General features: G+C 48.5%; 1 protein-coding gene across 8 annotated transcripts in view; it reads left to right on the forward strand.

Annotated features, from left to right (window-relative positions):
- robo1 (roundabout, axon guidance receptor, homolog 1 (Drosophila)) overlaps positions 1-21,347 on the forward strand; it is a 104,177-nt gene extending 82,830 nt beyond the window's left edge. For 7 of the 8 annotated variants that reach the window (XM_049726149.2, XM_049726148.2, XM_049726151.2 and 4 more), the window contains 26 exons: positions 1,042-1,162; positions 1,630-1,768; positions 1,852-1,979; positions 6,155-6,279; positions 6,357-6,528; positions 6,673-6,872; positions 7,562-7,643; positions 7,715-7,883; positions 7,971-8,137; positions 8,272-8,393; positions 9,647-9,878; positions 11,001-11,122; positions 11,460-11,631; positions 11,722-11,922; positions 13,422-13,448; positions 13,555-13,597; positions 14,456-14,610; positions 15,452-15,787; positions 16,434-16,544; positions 16,718-16,862; positions 17,006-17,242; positions 17,315-17,796; positions 17,881-18,036; positions 19,482-19,730; positions 19,949-20,142; positions 20,212-21,347. In XM_049726149.2, the coding sequence (XP_049582106.1) occupies positions 1,042-1,162; positions 1,630-1,768; positions 1,852-1,979; positions 6,155-6,279; positions 6,357-6,528; positions 6,673-6,872; positions 7,562-7,643; positions 7,715-7,883; positions 7,971-8,137; positions 8,272-8,393; positions 9,647-9,878; positions 11,001-11,122; positions 11,460-11,631; positions 11,722-11,922; positions 13,422-13,448; positions 13,555-13,597; positions 14,456-14,610; positions 15,452-15,787; positions 16,434-16,544; positions 16,718-16,862; positions 17,006-17,242; positions 17,315-17,796; positions 17,881-18,036; positions 19,482-19,730; positions 19,949-20,142; positions 20,212-20,226 (4,302 nt within the window). In that variant the 3' untranslated portion in view covers positions 20,227-21,347. The remainder of the gene's footprint in view (positions 1-1,041; positions 1,163-1,629; positions 1,769-1,851; positions 1,980-6,154; positions 6,280-6,356; positions 6,529-6,672; positions 6,873-7,561; positions 7,644-7,714; positions 7,884-7,970; positions 8,138-8,271; positions 8,394-9,646; positions 9,879-11,000; positions 11,123-11,459; positions 11,632-11,721; positions 11,923-13,421; positions 13,449-13,554; positions 13,598-14,455; positions 14,611-15,451; positions 15,788-16,433; positions 16,545-16,717; positions 16,863-17,005; positions 17,243-17,314; positions 17,797-17,880; positions 18,037-19,481; positions 19,731-19,948; positions 20,143-20,211) is intronic. The other variant, XM_049726153.2, reaches the window with a different exon arrangement.
- The last annotated feature ends 2,594 nt before the right edge of the window (positions 21,348-23,941 follow it).

Consider the following 23,941-nt stretch of genomic DNA (forward strand, 5'->3'; position numbering starts at 1 on the left):
GAAATTGTTAAGATGATCACTGAGAGATGGACTTCTTTGTTGCTTGGATTTATGTTGCGCACGTTCGTGCTGCTGTGAGACTGAAATATCTGCAGACTGAGAACAGAAGCTTTCGCAGACTTTGCAGTCACACCAGAAGTTGGATTAATTATTTATTTCCCGATTCTGAAAGCCTCGATCTCATGTTGTAACCGCAAGAAACGACTCTTGGTTTTCTATTTTATTTCACTCCAGTGGTCGTTAATAATTTTTCTGCTACGCTGACATACGGACCTGCAGGCATCTCGTTCAAGGGGTCTCATTCCACCACATGGCCTCCAGCAGTAATGCGAGACAGATCAAAAATATCAATTTGATTTGTCCATTTCCCACAAAAAGGGTTTATGCTCGAAAACCAAAAGGATTGTTCTGCCATAGCTCCACTTTGAATTTCCAAGTTGCGGTTTTCCCAAAACATTGTGTGTCAAGTCGGTTAGCCGCTCTAATGAGGGTATCGGTTACCTGCCTGCAGGTGGTGATCCCGGCCGGCAGGCGCATGGAAGGTTAAGCCCCACCGGGATACAGAGACCATTGCTCCCCGTGCTATTGTTTGACTGGTGTGGTTGTCAGCCAAAAAGAAGGGGGGGGCTCGCTTTGCTTGTCCCGTCTGCCCCAGAACAAAGCGGCTCCTCTGGCTTGTAACTAAAGCCCTGGGAAATAGCTGGAACTGGACAAACCGCATTCAGCGCTCTTCACTTGCCACCCCCAAAAGAAAATCGAAGGAACCTGCGAGTTCTTGAGAGAAGCTGGAAAAGTGCTGGCAGCCCTGCAGAGCCTCAGGTGCTCCCTCGAGATGGGGGGGTTGTGTTGGATTGTCAAAGTGTTTTTGGGCTCAGCTTACCTTGAGGGGAAACAGGCCGACTGATAGTGATTTAGACTTTAAGTGGAAGCCGAGAGGCGGCCGCAATGAATGGAGCCTTTCAGCCAGGGGTTGTAAGCAGCTCGGCGAGATGGCTGAGGCGCACCGAGGCGCCTAAATGATTCATTTTCTTCTCACTTCAGATACGCGGCGGGAAGCTGATGATCACCAACGCCAGGAAGAGCGACGCCGGGAAGTACGTCTGCGTGGGGACAAACATGGTCGGCGAAAGGGAGAGCGAAATAGCTGAACTCACCGTGCTCGGTAATCAGCCTTTTAGGTGACCTCCTATGACTCGGGATTTTATCACCGACTCCTTTGAGGCCTTGGCCGAGAGGGTTGCCGTCCGTCGATAAACGACAAGCCCTTTCTGTCTGGATTACATTGAGCTTCTTGTGTGCGGCCTCGGTGTAACTCCGAGAGAGTCCGGCCATCCTTTTTTTTTTTTTTTCTAATGGATGGTTTTCATTTCCAGACAGCGTCCCCTTTAACCAAATTTTCGCCAAGCGCAAGAGGCCGACATCCAATTCGTTTACGAGCTCATAAAAGCACTTTGCTTCCTTACTTGACTCACTTCTGCGCCGCCTTGACTTATGAGTTTAATTTCTTGCACGACCAAGCTCGTCACTCAATATCAATTCCCGTCACTAAAAAGAACTGAAATCCCATTTTTACTTCTTGTAAGTCACATTGGCTTTGAGTTTCATTTCTATGCCGTTTCCATCCACCAGAGCGACCCAGCTTTGTGCGTCGGCCCGGCAGCCAGGTGGTGCTGGTGGACCAAAGCGTGGAGTTCCGGTGCGAGGCACGTGGAGACCCGGTTCCGACGGTGCGCTGGCGGAAGGATGATGGAGAGTTACCCAAAACAAGGTGCCGGTCGCGCCCGACGCTCAGCCTCTCCTCAGCCGTTTCTACTCTCCGACTTACGTCTGCGTCCGATTGCCGCTTCCGAGGTACGAGATCCGCGAGGACCACACCCTGAAGATCCGCCGGCTGACCTCGGCGGACGTCGGCTCGTACACGTGCGTCGCCGAGAACATGGTGGGCAAGGCGGAGGCATCGGCCAGCCTCACCGTCCACGGTAAGACTCGCTCGGTAGTTCTGGTAGCGCTTACTTTGCTGAACCCTTTCTGGAAAATTCCATTTGAGCTTATTACGCCTTTTGTTTTCAGGGCAAACAAAAAGCCAGCAGCAGCTTATTACATTGCGCTATTCTCTCTCAATTAGCCCATTGATTTCTAATCACAGCAATCGTCTACTGGAGCTCCGAGCTTCCATCGATCTCATTTTCCCACTTATTTTCTACATTTCTCTGGAGAACCTGCCCTTATTTGCATCTTAAGATGTGCACTATGTTATTTGTAAACATCGCTGCATCTCCTGTGGCCTTCTCCACTGGACGTCTTATTAACACGCTTTGAGTAGAAAGCAGCCGTCACAGACTGTGAACGTTCAGAAAGAACCCATTCAGGGGACCGGAGTGGAGTGCTGGGGGGGTGTGGACCACAAGCCCCCCTTGAGATGCGAAGGGAACACAGGGGCCATTTAACGGCAAACTAATGGGAATACTGGGAGTGAAAAGATGGCGAGTCGGCGTCTCGCCACCGATGCGGAACGTCTTGGGAATTGGGATTCGGGTTGGCTCGGCAGAGAGGTTTTCCGCGGTGAGGTCAGCCACATTAGTGTCACTTCCCGCAGTCGCTGGCGCTCACATTTAATGAGACAGGGCAATTTTAATTGCGTACCCGCCCCCCTCACCCCTCGCTTGTCTGCAAACATGTCCACTTGAAGCTCACATGGCTTCCCATTTGCATTTATTCCTTCATTTTCTTCAACCACTACAATCTTTAGATTGGCTCAGGGAGTAGGATTAGCCGCGGCTGCCGATAGCCAATCGATACGTCCGCTCGGCCTGATGAAACGTTATTGACAAGCCCGTTCGATAATTTGTTGACTCGCCGCAACAGTATTTAATGGCAACCAAATACTCCGCCACTGTTTCTGGGAAAGTTCTCAGCCTTGGCCTTTTTTATTTTTTTTTTTATTTGGTGCCGTTAATCTTATTTGAAGCAGTGCAATTTATGCTAGTGTTAGCTTAGCCTGTGCAATCACTGAGGATTTTAGGCTAGTCTTATTTTCCCCTTATCACTTATTTTTGGGGGTTTAGTGTTATTTTTGAATATAGTCTTTTGAGGATTCATCTTAAGGTGATTTTCTTGGATTCAAAGAACTCGTGAACCACCAGTTGCACCAAATGCGCCTGCCCGTGTGTTAAATTTAGCGCACACAGTAGCGTGATTGACTGGGCTTATGATACAATGCAGCATGAGAAAATGGGCGGGCACACCCTGCGTCTTTCAAAATCAAATCCCCTTTGAGGCCAAAAGAGGAATCCAGAAAGGGGGATTTTCACACCCTCCGCGGTCAGACTGTCAGCCAAACAATGCAGGCAGTGTGCGGGAGGTGCCTCGGGGCTGTTTTTCTTTCGACGCGAGCCGCTCTCGTTACTAACTAAATCGGCAAATTGTTGTTTTACACGCGTCTCGCTCGGCTACACCTCCCCGGGACTTCGAAATATGTCAAGGAAAATAGTCCCCTTAATTGATGGCGGAAAGCCACCAAAGTCAAGCTAAGACCGGAAAGCCGGAAAGCCGTGCGCCGACTTGTTACTTTAGCCTTTGAGTCGGCAAGCGCGGCTAATGCGCACCTTCTAGTAGGCCGACTCGGATCTTTGAATCAATTATTTTGACAAACACGGAATTTGTGACATTTTAGGGGATTTACCGACTTTGTTTGTGTGGGTGTATTATGAAACCGCGTGTAATTTTTGTTGTTTTTGATGGCCGTCCTGTTTTTAGCTATGAAACTTTGAGGCCGTGAATAGCTTTGACGTCTATAACCGTCAATGGCACTGAATGAGTTAATTCTCATTTTAAACGGTGAAACTTGGCAACCTTTTAGTAGTGTGTATACTTAAAGATGAGGTCATACAAAAGCATTTTTAATGGGTTTGATGATGCCCAATTTGAGCAAAATAAGTCTTCTTTATTTTAGCGAAGGGGGAGGAAGCTTTTGAATGAACTCGTTGTCCCTCGAGCCACGTTAGCAACGGCCCGTGCTAAAGAGTCTTGAAGGAGACTTCAAGGCAGGAACTTTGTTGTCAGCAGTGTACATACTGTTGATAAAACACTCCAAAGCCCAGCTGGTCGACCACGTTTTCAGCAGTTTTTTTTTTCTCTGCCTTCAAACACGTTCCCATTGAGCTTTGTTGACGTCCAACAGGATGCAAGTCGACGATCCCCAACCATTAATCTTGTTAATTCTCCAAATGGGACGCTAATAACGTTTCAATGTCAGCGCCTCCGGGGGGTTTCAGTGCGCCTCCTACCGGGTCGGATGGCGTTTTGTCAACTATTGGCTTCGGAATTACTAACTATGTACATCTGCGTTCTTTCATTTTAATTTACTGCTAGCTGTTTACTTCTTTTTCATTAGTTTACGATCAAAACAGTAATTGGGTGGTTATTAAGATTGATGACTACCAAATGGCGACATAAATCCACTGATAATTTGTTACCCTGGATTTCCCAACAGTTTATTGACAAAGTTAGCAAAACGCTAGCAGCGCCGCCTGGCCCCAAGATGTTGAGTGACCTCATTATAAACTCAGACTTGTGCGTGTAGGTGTTGTGGGGGCGCTTTAGAGATTTCGTGACTGACAAATATGAATGTCTTCACGCGGGAGTGTGTAAATCTGCATTTTAAAGGGCGCAGATGAGTCAAAGGCGTGGCGGGGCGGGCTGGGCTAAGATCATTACTCCGACTGACAGCGTTTATGTTTCCGTGGGCGCGCATAGATTAGATAAGACCAGCCATCGACTGCGCACGATTTATGACTCCCAGAGTGACAAGTTACCTTGCGCTCGCTTTTATAAACCCAAACCGGCAGTGGTGAGCGGCCCTCTGGGTGGAGGCGTTGCTCGCGTTTGCTCGGGGAATCTTCCATCGCCATGTCATTTTGCTTTGCATAATCCAAAATATTATTTGTGTGAAATGTTCTTTGCAGCTTGTACAACCCTTCTGTTATGTTTTTTTTTTCTGCCTTTGGTACATCATATACATTACATACAACATAGACAGACAGATAACAGAAGACATCTTAATATTGATAAATAAGTAAATAGATTAAATAAATACATTAATAATTAATAGATCAAATAAATAATACATGTCAATAAAAATAATGCATCTGGATTAAAAAAAAGCCAAAATAATTTGTCAACATTTTTTTGAGCGGCAACATAACAGGAGGGTTCATGTGTTTCCAGCCATGTCCAACCGTGAAATGACAATATCGTGTGTGTGTGTAGCCATTGACAGACATCCCCTTATTTTCACATTGTTCATTGTGTTGTTGTGTGTTTTTCTTTCCTTTTTTTTTAGTTGTGTCTGGTAAGTTGACTTGTCACCCGTCACCCGAGACAGGAAGCTGTCGCCACTCCACCCACACTCTCCCACCCACCCATCCATCCTCCCATCACCACTCCACACGCCAATCATGTCTCTCCAAATGGGTAAAAAAAACAAAAACCAAAGCGCTGGTCTTTGGGTCTCCAAGGTAAACGTGTCTCCTTTCTTTTTATATTGCTGTGCCCTCCCTTTTTTTTTTTTTTTTTTCCTCCAAAGAGCGCGTCTAATTTGCGGGCAAATGAGGCCTTGATTTCAAAGGACAGCTTTCCGATTGGTTTTTCCGAATGCGTGGCACAGCCCCGCCGTACAAATGATTAACGCATTAGTAGGCGCAAAATGTCGGGCCGCACCTGAAGGTCGCATGCCTTGACGCCGCACGAAGACACATGGGTCCTATTGGAGGATGTCGGCGCCGAGCAGATGGTTAAAACATCCCCCACACACACACACACACGACCGTTTCCATGTAAATTTGAACGCTCCTCGCCCATGCAAATGAGTTGGCAGCCGGATAACCTTTCTTGTCGTTGGTAAACTAGTGCCAGAATTTGTAAACACGACAGGAGACAGTATATACAAAATATTCACCAATAATCAAAACGGTGTACACAATCAAATGAAATTATCATATTGCAGCTTTAATCTTTTCTTGTAAGAAAAAAAAGTAATACACAGATGCCACAAGATGGCAGCAAAAACACATTCTTTTACACAGTGAAAAGATAAGGTTAACGTCGCAGGCCCATTTGTGATGTTAGATGATACCGAACTGTTGCTGCTCTGCAGTGCCACCCACGTTTGTGGTGAGGCCAAGGAACCAAGTGGTCGGTGTGGGCAGGACCGTCACCTTCCAGTGCGAGGCCACGGGCAACCCTCAACCGGCTATTTTTTGGCAACGAGAAGGAAGTCAGGTGAGCTGCCTTGACTTAAGATGAAATTGAATTGCTCAAAAGTTCTGTAATGTTATGAAACGTGTTGTGATCCTCAGAACCTGCTGTTCTCCTACCAACCGCCCCAACCGTCCAGCCGCTTCTCGGTGTCGCAGACGGGTGATCTGACCATCACCGGCGCCGAGCGCTCCGACGTGGGCTACTACAGCTGCCAGGCCCTCAACATCGCCGGAAGCGTCATCACCAAGGCGCTGCTCGAGGTCACTGACGGTAAGCCCGCCTCGACGCTTTCGTGGTGTTTTTGTGCCTTTGCTCACACAAAGCTTTGGATGTCATCAGCACGCCGCCCTTCCCCCAAAATCCATTAGGACACACTTATTTCCTCTTTTTTTTTTGGGTTCTTTTGTTCCGCAGTGGTGTCAGACCGCCCGCCGCCGGTCATCCTGCAGGGCCCGACTAATCAGACGGTGGCGGTGGACGGCACAGTGGTGCTCAGCTGCGCGGCGTCGGGCAGTCCCACCATCCTGTGGAGGAAGGACGGCGTGCTGGTGTCTACTCACGACTCGCGTGTCAAGCAGCTGGACACGGGCGCGCTGCAGATCCGCTACGCCAAGGTCAGACTGCCCAGCTGACTGATAACGTGCAACTTTGACACCTCAAACGTGGCTTGTAGCACCTTCACCTTCCGTAGGTTTACAAATAACACCTCCGCGGACCGCCACGTAATCATCACACGGTCGACCCTGCGAACCTTAGCTGGCTGTCAGGTGGTGATGTGTGCGTGTGTGAGCGCTGAAGAGTGTTCCCTCCTTGTCGCGGGGTCAGAGTTCACGTCAGTTTGCTCGGCGGTGATAACGGTTGGCGTGTCTTGTGGTTTACAAGGTTGCAGAGCCGGTGGACCTGCGGTGAAAGCAATGCAGGGTGATGGTGGGGGGGCGGGGCAGACGACGGGGGGGCGCAAAAGCCAAAAGAAAATGATATATTAGCTAGCGAACCCAAGCGTGAGGTGTGATTTGAAAAGAGGAAAGGAAAATTGAAGCTAATGGAAATGGCTGCTGCGTTTAAACACACCAAGTCACATCTGTTCATGTCCCGGTGCAGATTTGAAGGGAGGGGGAGGAGACGATTGAAATGTGGGCGCCTCTAATTAGTCCGTGCTGCTTTCTCCATTTGGCGTCTGCCACTCAACCCCCCAGCCAAGATACGATAGCGAGATCAGGAAGTGACAGTCGCACACACCCGCACACGGGCCAAGAGGGAAGAGGCTGTTAGACACTAACAGATCATTTTGGGCTGCTTCCAGCTGAGCGACTCGGGCTACTACGCCTGCATCGCCTCCACCCCCGGCGGTGAAGCCTCATGGAAGGCCCATCTGCAAGTCCAAGGTAAAGCGCCGGATAGCGCGAGCGGGAAAACGGCAGCCGACTTGTTCCGCCGTGTCCCTCGGTGCGCTCAGAATTTGGAGTTCCCGTGCAGCCGAACAGACCCACCGACCCCAACCTGATCCCCAGCGCCCCCTCCAAGCCCGACGTCACCGACGTTAGCCGCACCTCGGTCACGCTCTCCTGGAAGCCCAACCTCAACGCCGGGGCCACGCCCACCTCTTACGTCATCGAAGGCTTCAGGTATGCTCGACGCTTGCTTTAAAGAAAAATACATCTAACAAAATGCATGCATGATTTGTCGTTTTTGTTTGTGCGCGCGCTGTGCAGTCACGCGTCGGGGAGCAGCTGGCAGACACTGGCGGAACACGTGAAAAGCGAGTCGTTTGCGTTGAAGGGCTTGAAGCCCAGCGCCGTCTACCTCTTCCTGGTGAGGGCGGCCAACGCCTACGGACTGAGCGACCCCAGCCCCACCACCGATGCTGTGAAAACGCAAGGTAGGCTGCGCCGCAATCTCCGCTTTGCTGCACTGGCCTGTTTTTTTTTTTTCCCCGCCTGGCTTTCAGCCTCCTCCATCTTTTTTCTCCATCACGTATAACTCAAAATGCAATAACTGGATGTTTGCCTGCAGACATCCCCCCAACCAGCCAGGGCGTGGACCATCGTCAGATCCAGAGAGAGCTGGGCGAGGTTCTGATCCACCTGCACAACCCCACCATTTTGTCTTCGTCCTCCGTCCGGGTGCAGTGGACGGTGAGTGTGTTGACTGTCGGTGCCCCCCCCCTCTGATTGGAAACAGTGGACGGCTGTTAAAGTATTTCGAGTGAGAAGGAAAAAGCGGCCAACTCTGACTCTTAACACAAAATGGCTTACAGATGTTGAAAATAAAATGAAATGAAATCAAGGTGGAAGTGGGCGAAGCCGCCTCTAATGATGATTTTGATTAAGTTAATTTCACACGTATGGTACAGTATGGCCCTCGGGTCATTTTGACCCACCACATAACAGCATCAGATTTCCCATGTTTTTGGGGACTTAAGCTTTTTCCAATGTGCGATTTATTGTCCTTATATTTCACTTGGTTTGGCGCTTGCGGGCTAATCATAACCACCTGAGCTGGCAGCTTTTTTTTTTTTTTATAGGGCTAAAAAAAACACCCATTTAAAAGCAGAGCTGTTCACCTTCCACTGGGACTTACGAGGATATTAGCCTGGTGGTTATGCCGCCTCGTAAAGCTGCTTTAATTCAACTAACAGATGCACCCGCGTTAGCAAGAGCTAGCCTAGCCTAGCCCTTAACTCCCGCTGATTCCGCTCTAACCGGCTCCAGACTTGCAGGAACCTCTGGCCGATGACCTCATGGCGCGGTTTGTGCAAACGTGCCAAAGCTGAGCAATTGACAGACTCGAATAGAGTGTCGGAGACGCCGCGCCGATGCTCGCCTGACAACTCGTGACAGGCTCTTGGGCGAAGCGCTCGAGCGAACGCGATGCGGATCGGGGACGCTACTGTGGAGCTGACGATCCCTTTTCCATCTTAAAGCTACGTTGCCAAGAAGTCGACTGCGTTCCGTTCGAGTCACGTCAACGTCTTAACTCCGTTGCTGCACTTTAGCCCTCAAAGATGTAGAATTACGCTCCGCAGTCTCCACTTGGCTGCAGCGGCAAATCTGGGACAAAAATGGACATGCATGCCAACTTTAGTTGACTTGACATTTCAATAATTCAGTGCCATTGACGGTTATAGACGGGTTGGCAGTGAATGAGTTAATCCACAGTCTCCACTTTGCTTCCGCTGCCCTCAGTCTCCTCATGGATGAAATTCACAATGTAACCAAACGTTTGAGCGCTGAAGCTTAATCGTCTCAGAGTTGCTTTGATTTCCGGCCGCCGTCCATTTTCTCACCTCGCTTTTGCTCCTCTCAGATTATTCGATCAAATCCAACTGTGCCCCGACTATCTTCATGATTTGACACTAAGGGCCCTTTGTTTTACCGCCGTCCACCAGGTGGAGCAGCAGTCCCAGTACATCCAGGGCTATAAAGTGATGTACCGGCCGTCCCCGGAGGGGCAGCCGCGCGGCAACTGGGCCACTTTCGAAGTGCGCACGCCTGGCGAGGACAGCGCCGTGGTGCCGCAACTCCGCAAGGGCGTCACGTACGAGTTCAAAGTGCGGCCCTTCTTCAACGAATTCCAGGGCACCGACAGCGATGTGAAAATCGGACGCACCCTGGAGGAAGGTGTGTGCCTATGCATGTGTTTGTGTATGCACGCACGTTTTCATGTTTACACTCTTTTATATGCACAGCTTGCATGTGTGCAAGGACACAACAGCTGTTCACACCAGGCGACAGGCGGTGGGTGGGCGGTGGGGGGGTGAATTATGTACTAACATGCTACATTCAAGCAAGCTGGGCCCCATAGATGCAGTTTTCAACTTCGGTTATTTAACTCATTCACTGCCAACCCAGTTAATATCTTTGACGTCTATAATCATCAACGGCACTGAATGAGTTAATATTTGACAATACACACTGACATCACCCATGCCTTAATTGTGGGTGTTGCGTCTCCACTTTGATGCAGCAGTGCAATTCCCTGCTTGCCCTTAGTCTCCTCTCGGATAAAACTGCACCATCATTAAAAAAAAAAAAAAAAATCAACTAAAATACACGCCTTAGCGATTTCATCTCCAACACTTGGTGTGCGTGCCTGACACTAGCATGTGTATTTATTTTTTTATTATTTCTTTCCGTGTACTCTCCGATGTTACAATGACACGGAAATCGTTTTCATTTGTGCCGCAGAAAGGAAATTATGCTTGCCTGCCTGCCAGCCGGCCCGGCCACGGTGTTTACTGGAAAGTGTTGCCGTTTTCATGCGTTGTTGTCTTTAATTGAAAGCTGCCTTTGATGGAAATGGATGCGTTCGCATCACGCCACGCTCTCTTTTTAGCTCGCATTCGTCATTCTTTTAATTAGAGCTTGAAATCCCCTCTAATATACTCTGAAATTAATGAAATGGTGGATTGGGGATGGAACATGCAGCTATGCTTTACTTTGTAAAACCGCTGTGAAATGAGGTGAGTGGGTGGGTGGTGTGTATGACATCAAGTAAACAGATGGGAGGATTTATATATATTTATTTTAATCATGGTTTGAAAATATTTTTCTACATTTGTTTCTTTTAAATTGCCAGCAAGCCATCATTCCAGGAGTGTGACATCTTTCTTTTTTGCTTTCTTTGTTGTCTGGAACTCAGCGAGACAAGCGCCAACTCTTTATGTAGTGCAAAGGTGTGTCTAATGCATTTTTCTCTGTGCTTTGTCTGCACCCCCCCCCAACCTACCTCCCTCCCATTAGTGCCCAGCGCGCCTCCACGTGAGGTTACAGTGACGGAGAGCGGCGACAACGGGACTGCCGTCGTGGTCTCCTGGCAACCGCCACCGGAGGAGGAGCGCAACGGGGTGGTCCAGGAGTACAAGGTAAACTGCCCCCCACCAAGGGGGAGACACACAGACACAAAGATACTTAACAATTACGTAAATAAAGCAGAGCGCACCAATACTGCCATCTAGTGGAATAAAGGAGAACTGTGCCAGGTGAATGTGGGCTTAATGTCTAGTTGGGGGAAAGAAACAAATTAACCAGCATTTTCTATTTTTTACACCTCTGCCACTCCACAATTTTTTTGACATTTTTGTGTGTTGGAAAGGTATGCACAAAATATTATATTTAAACAAGCCTAAAGATATTTACATAGTTAATTTTTTTAAACAAAAATAAAATAATGGGAAAGGCCCCTTGTCTCACCCACCTCAGATTTGGTGCTTGGGCAACGAGAGCAGGTATCACATCAACCGCACAGTGGACGCCGCCACCTTCTCCGTGCTCATTCCCAGTCTGGCTCCGGGGGTCCGTTACGGCGTGGAGGTGGCGGCCAGCACCGGGGCGGGCCCCGGGGTCAAGAGCGATGTCACCTACTTCCAACTCGGTGAGTGCGCGGCTATCTGGACTCGGGAGTATCTCTCGCTATCTCTAGGCTTGTTTTGTAAGGCAAAATGTTTGACTGTGTCCGGCTCAGACGCGTCGGGGCGGCTGACGGCGGCGGCGGACCCGCAGAACCCCCTGTCGCAGCAAATCTCGGACGTGGTGAAGCAGCCGGCTTTCATCGCCGGCATCGGCACTGCCTGCTGGATCATCCTGCTGGTTTTCAGTATCTGGCTCTACCGCCACAGGAAGAAGAGGAACGGGCTCTCCAGCAGCTACGCCGGCATCCGCAAGGGTCAGTGCGCCGCCTAATGTGCACTGTGCATGCCAGGCCTCTAGAGGGCAATGTGATGTTGCAAACTGTTCCCTTCTTTTTTAACAATTTTTTCCACATGCGTCCATTGTTTAAAACTTTGAATATGGACATACACATGGGCCATACTGTAAAAACAAAAGACCAATAAGATTTGACAATTAGTTACTCCCAAAAAATTATTTACATTTAACAAAATTTGTAGCTTTTTGATTTATTTTTCAAAGTAGGATTGTTTCTTTTTTATTATTATTATTATTATTATCATTTTATAGTTTTATATTTATTTTTCAAAGTAGCATTGTTTTTTTTTAAATCGTTGGGTGGTTTAATATGACTAATAATTTTAAACTTTTGATTTGAAATGACCTAGAAATACAATACAATATTAAAAATGACCAAAAAAAAAAAAAGAATTCAAAGAATACATACAGGAACAAATAAACGGTAATATAAAGTCCATGAAATCTGCAAAAACAAGGCAGTAGTGACTGACATTTTTCATACTCGGGCAATATTTTGAGAGAGGAAGTCTGCTTGAAGTGCAATGTGACAAAGGCGAGCGTGGGCTGAGGTCTCCTTCATGCCTTCCTCCTCCTCATCCTCAGCGTGCTCCCGAGACTGCACGAGGCCTGGCGAGCCATGCAAGAGTGTTTGGAAGAGAGTTTAATTGCAGCCACGTGAAGCAACAGAGCGCTCGGGACAGGGATTACGTTTTGCCGCAGTCCATGTTGTCATTACAAAGCGATCTTATAGCCTGCCATTCAAGTCATTTTCCCTTGGATTTGTGTCCTTCTCACGCTCAGACTTAATTGCCCCAACAACAGCATCTTAAGGTCACATGTCTCATTTGGACTCGGTTCAAAGGCGAGACTGCACCCGGTGGCGCCGGCCGCCGCATCAACACCTCCGCGGCGCGCTCCGGCTTCAAAGTTCAAAAGAGCGAGGGAGAGTTGTCACGCGTCATGAAACTTGACTTTTGTTTTGCACTTGGGTCCTTCCCGTGACAACATTTTCCCTTGGCAGGGGTCCGGGGCCCACCGAGGTGTTTAAAGAGCAACTCTTAAATGCAAATGTATCGGGCCTACTTTCATGATTAATCATCAAATACAGTCGCGTAGTAGGCCCAAGTGTTCCTCTGAGATTTGAATGCCTAAAAAGTATCATTCATGCTGTAACATTGCTTATAAATTGGCATTTTTAATCAAAATGTATTGCACATAAAAGAACAATGTAAAAAGTGCTTTTAAAAAAAATCAAGATTTTATATTACATTATACATATAATTAATTATCTAGATTATGTAATTATTATAATATTATATATAATTATATGTACATTGTACCTAAATTTTAACTACAACTAGACTGCACTTAGTGATTTGTTTGAGCGAGAGAAACTTTTTCACACACAGTGGAGTTATATAAGTCCATTTTGTATATAATAATGTGTATTCAGTCAACATTTTTCTCTCCCCACAGTGCCATCTTTTACCTTCACACCGACAGGTAAACACACACTCGCACACGTTGAGCCACAATTGCTGACACTGACATACGTGCATTGTATCCAGACGCCGCAAACTTTCTGACTGCTCGTGTTTTGTCTTTCCAGTGGCCTACCAGAGAGGTGGAGAAGGAGTCAGCAGTGCTGGAAGGTAAGAAAAGAGAACCAAATCGAAACAAGGTGGGCAGGTACACTTGATCGAGGTTGATGTTGGAGTCAGCTGAAAGGGTTGGGCAGGGTGTACTTCCACCAAGTGTCCAATAGAGGGCGTGCTGGGACTTTGTAATGCGGCAGAAAGAGGGTGTGGAACGTGGCGGCATCCATCCATTCGTGTCCGCTATGATTGAAACATTCAAATGGTGGAGAGCCACATGTGACCACCAGGCTGCGCCGTTGCATCACGACAAAAGGTGCTGGAATGGGACATGGCGTTGTCTATGAAATCTAATCTGGAGTTCTTTCGTTCCTCTTTGTTTTTGCTTTTTATAATAATCTGACCAAACAGGAAGCACCTTTGAACTTTTGATTGTAATAATTGGCAATATGATTCAGCAGCGAGTGAACACATTTTCTGGCCCGGGTTTTCGCCCGGGTCCGTACGTTTAGCAAGATTGCAAGAGATTTTTATGGCTTTGTCTATTCCCGGCAGTCCACTAATGCAATCGGGGAGGGGGGTGAGGGGGGGTCGGCGCTCAGGCAAAGAGTTGTCGGCTTTGGGCAAGGCGAGTGCACACACAATTTGTTTAGCCGCGATTCTTGTGCGTGTGCGTGCGTGTTTGCGTGTGTCCAAAAGGCAAAAAGTACTAAAACCGGATTTGTATTTTGCCTCTTCTCAGCTGCTGGATTAATAAACTGCACATAATCTTCTCTTCCAATGTTGATGTTACTGCACTTGGTTCACATGAACGCCATTGTTTTGTTCAGCGTTTCAAACCAAGTTGGAGAACCACTTTTTTGTCGTACGATTCTTTTCGACCTGCAAACGCTTTTGTGTTACCCCCCCCCGTAGGCCGGGCCTCCTCAACATGGGCGAGTCGGCCACGCAGCCCTGGCTGGCCGACACGTGGCCCAACTCCTGCTCCAACCACAACAACTGCAGCATCAACTGCTGCGCCGCCGGCAACGGCAACAGCGACAGCAACCTGGCCACGTACAGCCGCCCCGGTACGTTAAGACGCAACAAACAACACAATGCGAAAGCCCACGTACAGTAAAACGAAGGTGGGAGCTGCCGGGAGGAAGTAGTCGCATATCTGGGTTAGCTCCTCGGGGAGTTCTCTCTTATCCTCCGTCTTTCTCTCTCTCTCTCTGCGCAAGTGCGACCCGCACAAAGGAAATATTAGGATTAAGAGCAGGCGGCTGTGTTTGATTTCTCCCAGGCACAAGTTGACATGTTTGCGGGTAGGAAATAAAAATATTTTAAACAAGGGCTCATGAAATGTGCAGCACAATAACAAAAGATAACAATTCGTCAAATCTTAAAGCAGCTAACAGGCTGCTGGCAATCTACTTGATCCATTTCTTCATCTAGTTCGACATCGATTCTGCTCCATCTATCCAAACAATCTTAAAAGCTTCCACCTACCTGCATAGCTTGATATAAATTTTTCTATCCAGTTTTTTCTTAGGAGCTAGCTAGTGAGACAGCTCCTAAGCTAGCTCCTAGCTTCAAGGTTTTCTAGCCAGTTGCTAGCTGAAACCGAGCGTCCAAACGCAGCAGCAACGCCTTTTTTTTGCTGAGTCCAACTTATTCTTGATATGAAATCAATTGTGCATGCGTGCAGTGAGTGTCCACACTCTTGACATGCTGTGACGTGTTTAACCGCAAGTAACAGGCCTTTGCATGACACCTGCGTGTGTGACGCAAAGCCGCTGGCTTCTCAAATGACAAACGACCAGTCATCGTCCAACGGCGCCTCCCGCTCTCCAGCCGGACGGGCACCCGACATTTTGAAAGCGAGCCGCCTCGGTTGGTAACACCCCCTCCCCCACCCGTGTCCTCCAGCCGACTGCATCGCCAATTACAACGGCCAGACGGACAATAAGCAGAGCGGCCTGCTGGTCCCCGAGCCGGGCGTGTACGGCGACGCCGACCTGTCCAACAAGATCAACGAGATGAAGACCTTCAACAGCCCCAACTTGAAGGACGGCCGCTTCGCGGGCACCGGCGGCCAGCCCACGCCTTACGCCACCACGCAGCTCATCCAGTCGTCCATCGTGAGCAACAACGCCGGCGGGGGCGAGCTGAACGACAAACACTGCTGGAAACCCCCCGGCGGCGTCCTGCACCCCAAACAGGAACTGCAGTACAGCATCATGGAGCAAAACAAGCTCAACAAGGGTGAGCTCATTGGCCCTCAAAGCCTTCATCGCCACCATCCGCCTCCTCCTCCTCCTTCAATCTCGCCAGTGTGGAAGTCCATCGATGCCTCATCTTCACACCTCGCATTTCCTTCAGCCTGTGTGTGCGAGCAAGCTGGCGTGTACGTGCGTGTGTGTGACATTCATCTAACTCCTAAAGAGATGGCATCTCCAGGTCCAGAAGATCATGTGCTTCTACTGGAGCTTGTTGGCTACGGTGAGCTTTTGTACTTTCTGGGCCTGGATTTGACATCTCACATCACCCGCAGGCCATTTTTGGAGCGCCAATCCGTTACAAGGCCTTTCAACGTGACTCTCTCATCTCTTGCGCTGTTACACATGTCCGAGGCTCATCTTCAGTGTCGCGCTTCCCAAAAGGAAACGACATTGTCTTTTGTCGCTGAAGAAAAGAGCACATTTGCATGGTGGCCTTTGAGGGATTTTGTTCTCCATACATTTGCTTGTCCAAATAAATCACCTAGCATGAATTGCTAACACAACTAACACCAGCTAACATGCTGAAATTGTATCTTTGTGCATTCAAACTTGCCGTAGGTGTCATGAGCACAGGGCCACGATTGAAGAAATTTTTCTGTATGCCCCCCACCCCCCCTTTTGCCAATTAGATCGCTACAGAGGCGGCGACCCCCCCATGATGCCAGCCACCATCCCCTACAACAGCCACACCGGGGGCTCCTACAACAGCTCGGACCGAGGCAGCAGCGGCAGCACCTCGGGTAAGACCTCGCCTCATCCCATTTTAATCAACGCCATTTTGCCCACCATCTTTAGTGTGGGCTCTGCTGCGAGCAATGAGCTGAGTGGGCGGAGTTTATCAATAATTGTGAAAGCCAACGCACTGCTGCTTGCAACTCAAATTTATATATGTATTTTTTGTGTTATCGAGTAGGCAGCCAGAGTCAGAAGAAGGGAACGCGCACACCCAAACTGCCCAAGCAGAGCACGATGAACTGGGGCGACCTGCTGCCTCCCCCGCCCGCCAACCCGCCCCCGACGCGGAACGCCGACGACTACTCGCTGTCATTGGAAGAAAGGTGCGCCGTGTGTGCCCGAGGGGGGTTTGTCAAACCTTGATGGAGGGATGCCATGAATATTTACCAGCTGTTGAAAAACACGGGTGTCTCGGGCAAATGATGCGGAAATAATGAGCCTTCACTTCACTCTGGGTTGTTGGCAGCTGCGAGGCAGACATGCAGTGCTCCGTGCCGCCCTCTCACATGTACCTGCAACCCGACGAGCTGGAGGATGAGGAGGAGCTGGAGATGGAGCGGGGGCCCACCCCTCCGCTCCGCGGCACGGCCTCCTCCCCCGCCGCCGTCTCCTACAGCCACCAGTCTACGGCCACGCTCACGCCCTCGCCGCAGGAGGAGATGACGCCCATGTTGCAGGAGCTGCCCGACAGCCGCGAGCGCAGGTGCTCTCCATGCGTTGATGATGTTGGAAGTGTTGCCACCTGAAGTGGTTCCTAAACTTCTGGTCTTGGCAGGCGCCGTGCCGTGAGCCCCCCGCCCCCTCCCAGGACACTCTCGCCCTCACGCACATACGGTTACATGGCCAGCCCCCGAGACACCGACGGCATGGAGGAGGAGGACGACGAGCGGATCCCCGAGGAAGACGAGGACACGGACGCCGAGGGGGCCAAGCTGCATTACCACCACACCCACCCCCACGCGCACCCCCACCACCCGCAGATGCACCCGCGCCGACTACTGCTGCGGGGCATCGAGCAGACGCCGGCGTCCAGCATGGGCGACCTGGAGAGCTCGGTGACGGGCTCCATGATCAACGGCTGGGGCTCCGCCTCCGAGGAAGACAACATCTCCTCCGGGAGGTCCAGCGCCGTCAGCTCCTCCGACGGGTCCTTCTTCACCGACGCCGACTTTGTGGCGGCCACCGCCGAGTACTCGGCCCTGCGGGTGGCCAAACATCCCGGGCTGCCGGAAGGCCAGGAAGGCGCGGCGCTGTTGGGTAGGTTGTCCAGAATTTCAAAAGATACTTCTGTTTGGTGGTTACCGCCATTGATAGATTTGCTGCCATTTTGCTTTTACCCAGCGCGGAAATACCAAATCAATCCGGCGGGCCACCGCCCTAGCAGCCCCGTGTCTACGGACAGCAGCGTGAGCGTGGCGGCGGTGCACAGGAGGCCTCCCAAGAAGCAGAAACAACATCCGGCCCTGGGAAATCAGCGACGGGAAGCCTACAGCGAAGGTAGCACATCCTTCCTCACACCTTTGGAAAGACAAGGTCACAGTTACAAGCCAGCGCTTGATTGATTTTTTTTTTTTTTTCTGTGCAAGCCATAATTTGAGCATCAGCAAGCTTCAAATTTTAGTCCATTCTGGATGTTTTTTTTTTTAAATTCGTCAGGAGGGGCTAGCTAGCTGCTAATAGCTAAAAAATAGTGCCATGTCCCACATTTGGTCACTCTACTTGGCCTTGCTTGTTGTTAGGCAGAATTCATATTTGTTGCCCATTCAAAATAAATAGCATCGCCAGCCACACCCATCGGACCTTGTTTACATCGTATTTGAGCTATTTCTTTTTTCTTACTCCATCCTTTTTGTTGATGCAAAGTGTCCGTCCGGTGCTGGTTAAAGCCTTCTTAAAGTGGCCTGCTGCTGTGTGAAGTGGATTAAACGTATTGGCGCAGACTTGACGCGTGCCACTGTCCTGCCGTCCGTCCTGCCGTCCGTCCTGCCGTCCGTCCTCTTTCGTGTCAGCTGCCCTTGAGTGTTGGAAGGAAGCACTTGACAGTGAGATTTAATATCCAGCTCGGTGGGAGCCGGCAGAGCGGCTCGATCTCCACCCCCCCCATCCTCATCATCAGCTTCCGCTTCCTCCTGCCGTGCTCTCCGATTCCAAGGCAAAGGCATCCTCCTTTGTTTGAGTGGCGAGGACAGCCTCCTCCGTCCGTCTGTCCGTTAGTCATCCTGCTGATTGCATTTGATCTGAATGGATTGTTTTTCATTTGGAGGTTATTGCCTGCACCCCCCCACCTCGCCTATCCTAACCTGTCTGTGGCTGCAGCGTGGTCTGAAGTTGCTAAAATGAAATTTAAAAGGGAGGAGGGGGATTTTACAATAATAATTACAATAATTGTTTTATTTGCTTTAGAAAGAGAACATTCCTCCGTATTTAATTGGATTATATGAGTAAGGGCCAAACACCTGACTCTTTATTTGAATTCATATTCTTTTTTTATGACAGCTTTTAGTGATAGCATCCGGTCTATTGCTGTATTTCTCTTGCTCCAGACTCCAAATAGCCTCCCATAAGACACATTCAATTGATTCAAAACAATAGAGATATAAACACGCACACACATACACACACACGGAGGGAGGCTTTGACGTGACAGGATCCAATATCCCTTCGTGCACATTCTCAATCATTTGATTTGCTCCAGACTGAGAATGGTCTCCCATCAAGATGGATGAAATAGATGAAAGCGCCCTTTGCCCTTCTCATTTTGCTTTTGTTTGCACCGTCCACGTGGAAGAGAACAACGTACAATACCTCCGGCGGCTCGCACCCCTCCCGCTTCGTTTTATTGCTCTACTCTTTTTGTCTTCCACGACATTTTACCAATATTTTGTCACAAAAAGTTCACTTTACTAATAAAGGTGGTTTTACCCCATGTGTTTCTCCTACAGATCTTCCGCCGCCACCCATTCCCCCGCCAGCGGTGCTTAAATCCCCCACGCACCCTTCCAAGGTTGGCCCCGAGGGCCGAGGGCTGGTCTCCCCCAAATCGGGAGACAAGAGAGGGCCGACGGCAGCGGTGGGATTCCGACCCAAAGAAGGCACGGAGCCCAGAACCTGCTCGTCGGAACGCAGGGAGGCCCAGGAGAGACAAAAAGCCCAGGGGGGCAAAGGCGGCCACAGGGGGCGCCAACAACCAGGTACAACAAGTCAACCGTTTTGCATGATGACTTACTTGTTGGAACTCAGAGAAGATTCAACTAGGGATTCAAACTAGGGTTAGGGTTTCAAACTAGGGTCAGGGTTTCAAACCAGGGTTTAAATGGCCGGTCCAAAATTGGTGCCCATCAGAGCCACTCCCAGTACTCCATCAAAACCAATTTCAATTTTGAGATTTTCTACTGTTCATGGGTGGCAGGTACCGAGGACATTCTGCCGTACAGCCGACCGCAGTTTCCCGCGCTGAGCGGCCCGCGAGAGCCCAGCTCCTCCAGCTCCATGTCCTCCAGGGGCTCGGGGGGGCGGCGGAGAGGCGACGCGGGCCACAGGAACCCGGCCGACCTGAGCCTCAGCACCGCCGCGGCTTTCCAAGCAACAAATGAAGAGCTTGAGGTACCAAAGATTGCATCATCAGCAGAAAATTCATGACGTTTTTGTCATTGCTTTGCTCTTCTTGCCCAGGTGGTGGAAAGCTGAAGAAGAGGATGGTTCTTTTTTTTTTTTTTTCTCCTGGGCACCCTCTGTTAAATCTCAGTATTTTTCGCCACATCGTGCATCTCGGCCTTCTCTTTACGTGCCGATGTCATTTTTTTTTTTTTTTCTTCTAATTTATCCCACAGCCGGGCCGACAAAGAAATGAACGAACGGTGCCTTCAAGTGGGCCGCTTGGATATTTATGTTGAGTTCCAATGAAGTAAAAAAAAAAAAGGCTCGAGCGTTTCTTTTAGTCGAGTCGGCACACATGCAAGCAGAGAGGGCTGGACTTTAAGTGTGTAAATATCCGGACGTACAGTACGGAAGACATGTCATCCCATTGTGGTAGCTCAATTTATTTCCCCCCCCCTTTTTTTTTTTTTTTTTTTTTAATGCGAATCCTAATTTTATTATGCCAGTAAATATAAATATTTTATCATTTCCCTCCATGTTTGTAATTTGCAATATTATTTAGCAACCCTAAGAGTGCCACTTTGGGATTTTTTTTTTTTTTTTTTTTTTGCAATGCACTGTTATGTTTCATGTTGCCGTCAATGTTATTTGCTTTGTTTGTTTGTTTGTTTTCCATTGGTTTTAAAAGCACAATCACTAAACTTTATTTGAAACCATTCTGTTTATTAACCTTTTTGTCTAACGGGCATGAACGCGCCAGGAAAGACAAAAGAGTCCAGATGTTGATGATGTTGATAAGGTTCGCTGTTTTACGAAGGCACGCCAGTTCTCAAGTGACGGGGGTGGTGGGAGGGGGCGGGGAGGTTCATGTGAATCACAGCTGCAATGTGGATATTTGTTTGGCATTGATCGTAACATCAGCGATTGCACACGGAACTGAGAGAAGGCTTACATTTGTCAACTCAATGCACTTAAAAGAATGTCAAGTCGAAGGAGTCACTTTGAGGTGTATGTGTCGGGGGGGGGGGGGGCAGTTTCTTTGGTGGACAAAACGGAAGCGATGAAGGCCCTTGCCCGCCGTCTTTTTAAAGGGAGCAAAGCGTGCTGTTGTTTATTCATAGGACATCTGCAAACATTTGTTTCGTAATGCAAAAAAAAAAAACAGAAAAGCAACCAAAAAAAGAATGAAAAATAAAAGAAAAAAAATCTAAGGGATGTGTGTGTGTTGATGTATTGTCGCCGCCCAAATATGTTAATTTTTTTTTTTTTTTCATAAATCTATCTAATAGATTTGGAAGTGAAAATGTCTAATCAATTGTCAGATAATTCTCTCCAGTTCCAGGAAGGCTATCAAACCAGTGTTTCAAGTTGACTGCCATGAGGATCGCCATCTTGGATCTCACCCCAAGAGGCAGGTAAGCAGCTCACCTGCTTGTGGGGGCGGAGTCTGACTACAAAGGGGTTTGCACATAATTTTTAGGCAGCAATCATTTCAGCTTCCTTCCGTAGTTGATGCAAGACTTTGGATCAGACTTGGTCTCGAAGAGCGTGAGGTCTTTGCAAGCGCTGTTTGGAGTGCAGCTCGATGACAGCCCCCGCCGTAAATTTTTGTGCCGACCTTTTAATTGTGCTTCCTGGAGAAATTGGGTTGTCAGAAAAAAAAACATCCATCCAGCACAAAAGTATATTCCGCTTTTTTGTAATTGAATATTGCAGCATCCAGCAAGAGCTTCTCCAAATGTGAAGAAGATTGGAGAACAAAAGATGCTCAGTCACCTCCTGATTTGAGGATATTTAACCGAGACAGAGCAAACAAGGTCACAGCTGGTGCCAAAACTCATTTTTGTCTGCTGTGTGACGGCCCAAACCGCTTCATTAACATCCTTCTCAAACGAGGAGATAATTAAGGCAACATCTGCGCGCTGTCATCTTCGGAAGACGTCGTCGCAGATGCGCTCGGAGAATCTCACAACTCTTTCTTGTGATTTCAGACTTGGACACAATCACGTCGGGAGACTTGACCTTCAAGCTTCAAACAAGTTCTGACTTTAGGCGACCTCCCTAAAAAAAAAAAAATCGAGCAGATCGAGGTCACTAATGAAGTCTCAAAATTAATTGGCAACGAATCGATTGTCAAAATCTTTTTTTTTTGTCCTGGACTTGGCCACTCAAATCTGACTGTAGTCAAGTGATGGAAGCACTGGTGACACTTCTCATCATGGTCCCAAGCAGCAGATGGAGGATGCCAGTCAAGCTTAGACTGGACAAGCGCATCCGAGTGCAGCCCGTCTGCTAGACCAGCCTTGCTCCTGATCCATCTCCTTATGTTCCAAAGTCTGTTAGAGTCGCTTTTTTTTGGCCAGCTTGGTTTTACTGTCGGAGATAATATTCGCTACTTATAGCGACTTTAAGATCTTTGGAGTTGATTCCTCAAAACGACAGTGTGCAGGTGTCGTGACCTGCAAGCCTGGCAGTAGAGGAAGCCACTCAGCGGACTCTGACTTGTGGTATTAAAAGTCCATCAAAGCCCGATGAAGACGGATGGCTGCACATGACCGTACCCTCAACTTTGCATCATCTGCTACTTTGGGGGAAAAGAAAAAGAAAGCCGCAAATGGACTAACCAAGAAAAGGGCAAGACATTCGTCAGCCTCTGCTCCAGGAAAGAACAATGTCATGACATTTGAATATTCTATGAACCTTTTTGTTGCGATACATCCAGCAGGTGAAAGTATTCATCAATACAGATGACCATCGGACAATCAGGATGAAGCCTTCACTTTGGATGGTGAAAGTGTAACGCAAAGTCAAGGGTGTCCCTAATGAAGTGTCCGCTTGCCATCCTGTGCGCATCTTTGCCTCTGCTTGCAGCAACATCGGCATGAGGTCCAAGTTTTAATCACCTGCGCATAATTGGAATGATTCCCTGGTCTTGATGTGTATTTCAATCCATCTGTATAATTACGCCCCCCCACCCCCACACACATACACACACTTGATCGGCTGCAATTAAGCAACATCCTGAGAGAGGGAGGAAATGACTCTTTTGTGCTCTCATTTTTCACACGCATCAACAATTAATGCATCTCGACAATGTGTGTGTGCACGGCAGCCCCCCCCCCCCCATCTATTAGCATATTGCACCTTCACTCATTAGCCTCATGCCGTTGTGCTTTCGAGAAGCTGGCTTGTGTTATAAAAGTACAAATAACTGTTAATTTTGAAACCCTAATCGTTCATTAAAGCGCTACATTCAGACCCTAACCCAGACCATAAACCTCAGGTTTGACCAAAAAAAAAAAAAAAAAGCAACCTTAAATGTGTTCTGAAATCCTACTCTAAAACTCTAACAACGGCTTGACACCCTATTTTGAAACCCTACCCTTGGTTTGAATTTGCAAAAATTTGAAAAGCTGACTTTAAACCCTGGTTAGGAAGCCCACCCAGACGCAGACTCGACGGGAAGCATTTGCACTTGAACAGTAAAGGCTTGGCTTTATCCGCTCATCTCGTATCCCCCCCGCCGCTCAGCGTATCCTGTTAATACCGTATTTAATGAAGCGTGCTGGTACAAGTGTAATACAAGATTAATTAGACATCTCCTAGCTAGCTGCGCGCTACGTTCTTATCTGATGACAAAAGGCAACAGAAAGATGGGAAACTGATCATATTTCTGTATCTTCTTGACGACAGAGTGGACAGACAACATTGTTTTTGGGAGAGAGCAGTTCATTCCCGCCAAAGGGAATATTCTCTTTCTCCTGGTCGTAAAAAAACAGGCCTAAAAACCTGCACCAAACCTTAA

Source organism: Syngnathus scovelli, chromosome 7 (genome assembly GCF_024217435.2).
Source record: "Syngnathus scovelli strain Florida chromosome 7, RoL_Ssco_1.2, whole genome shotgun sequence".
Lineage (NCBI taxonomy): Eukaryota > Metazoa > Chordata > Actinopteri > Syngnathiformes > Syngnathidae > Syngnathus > Syngnathus scovelli.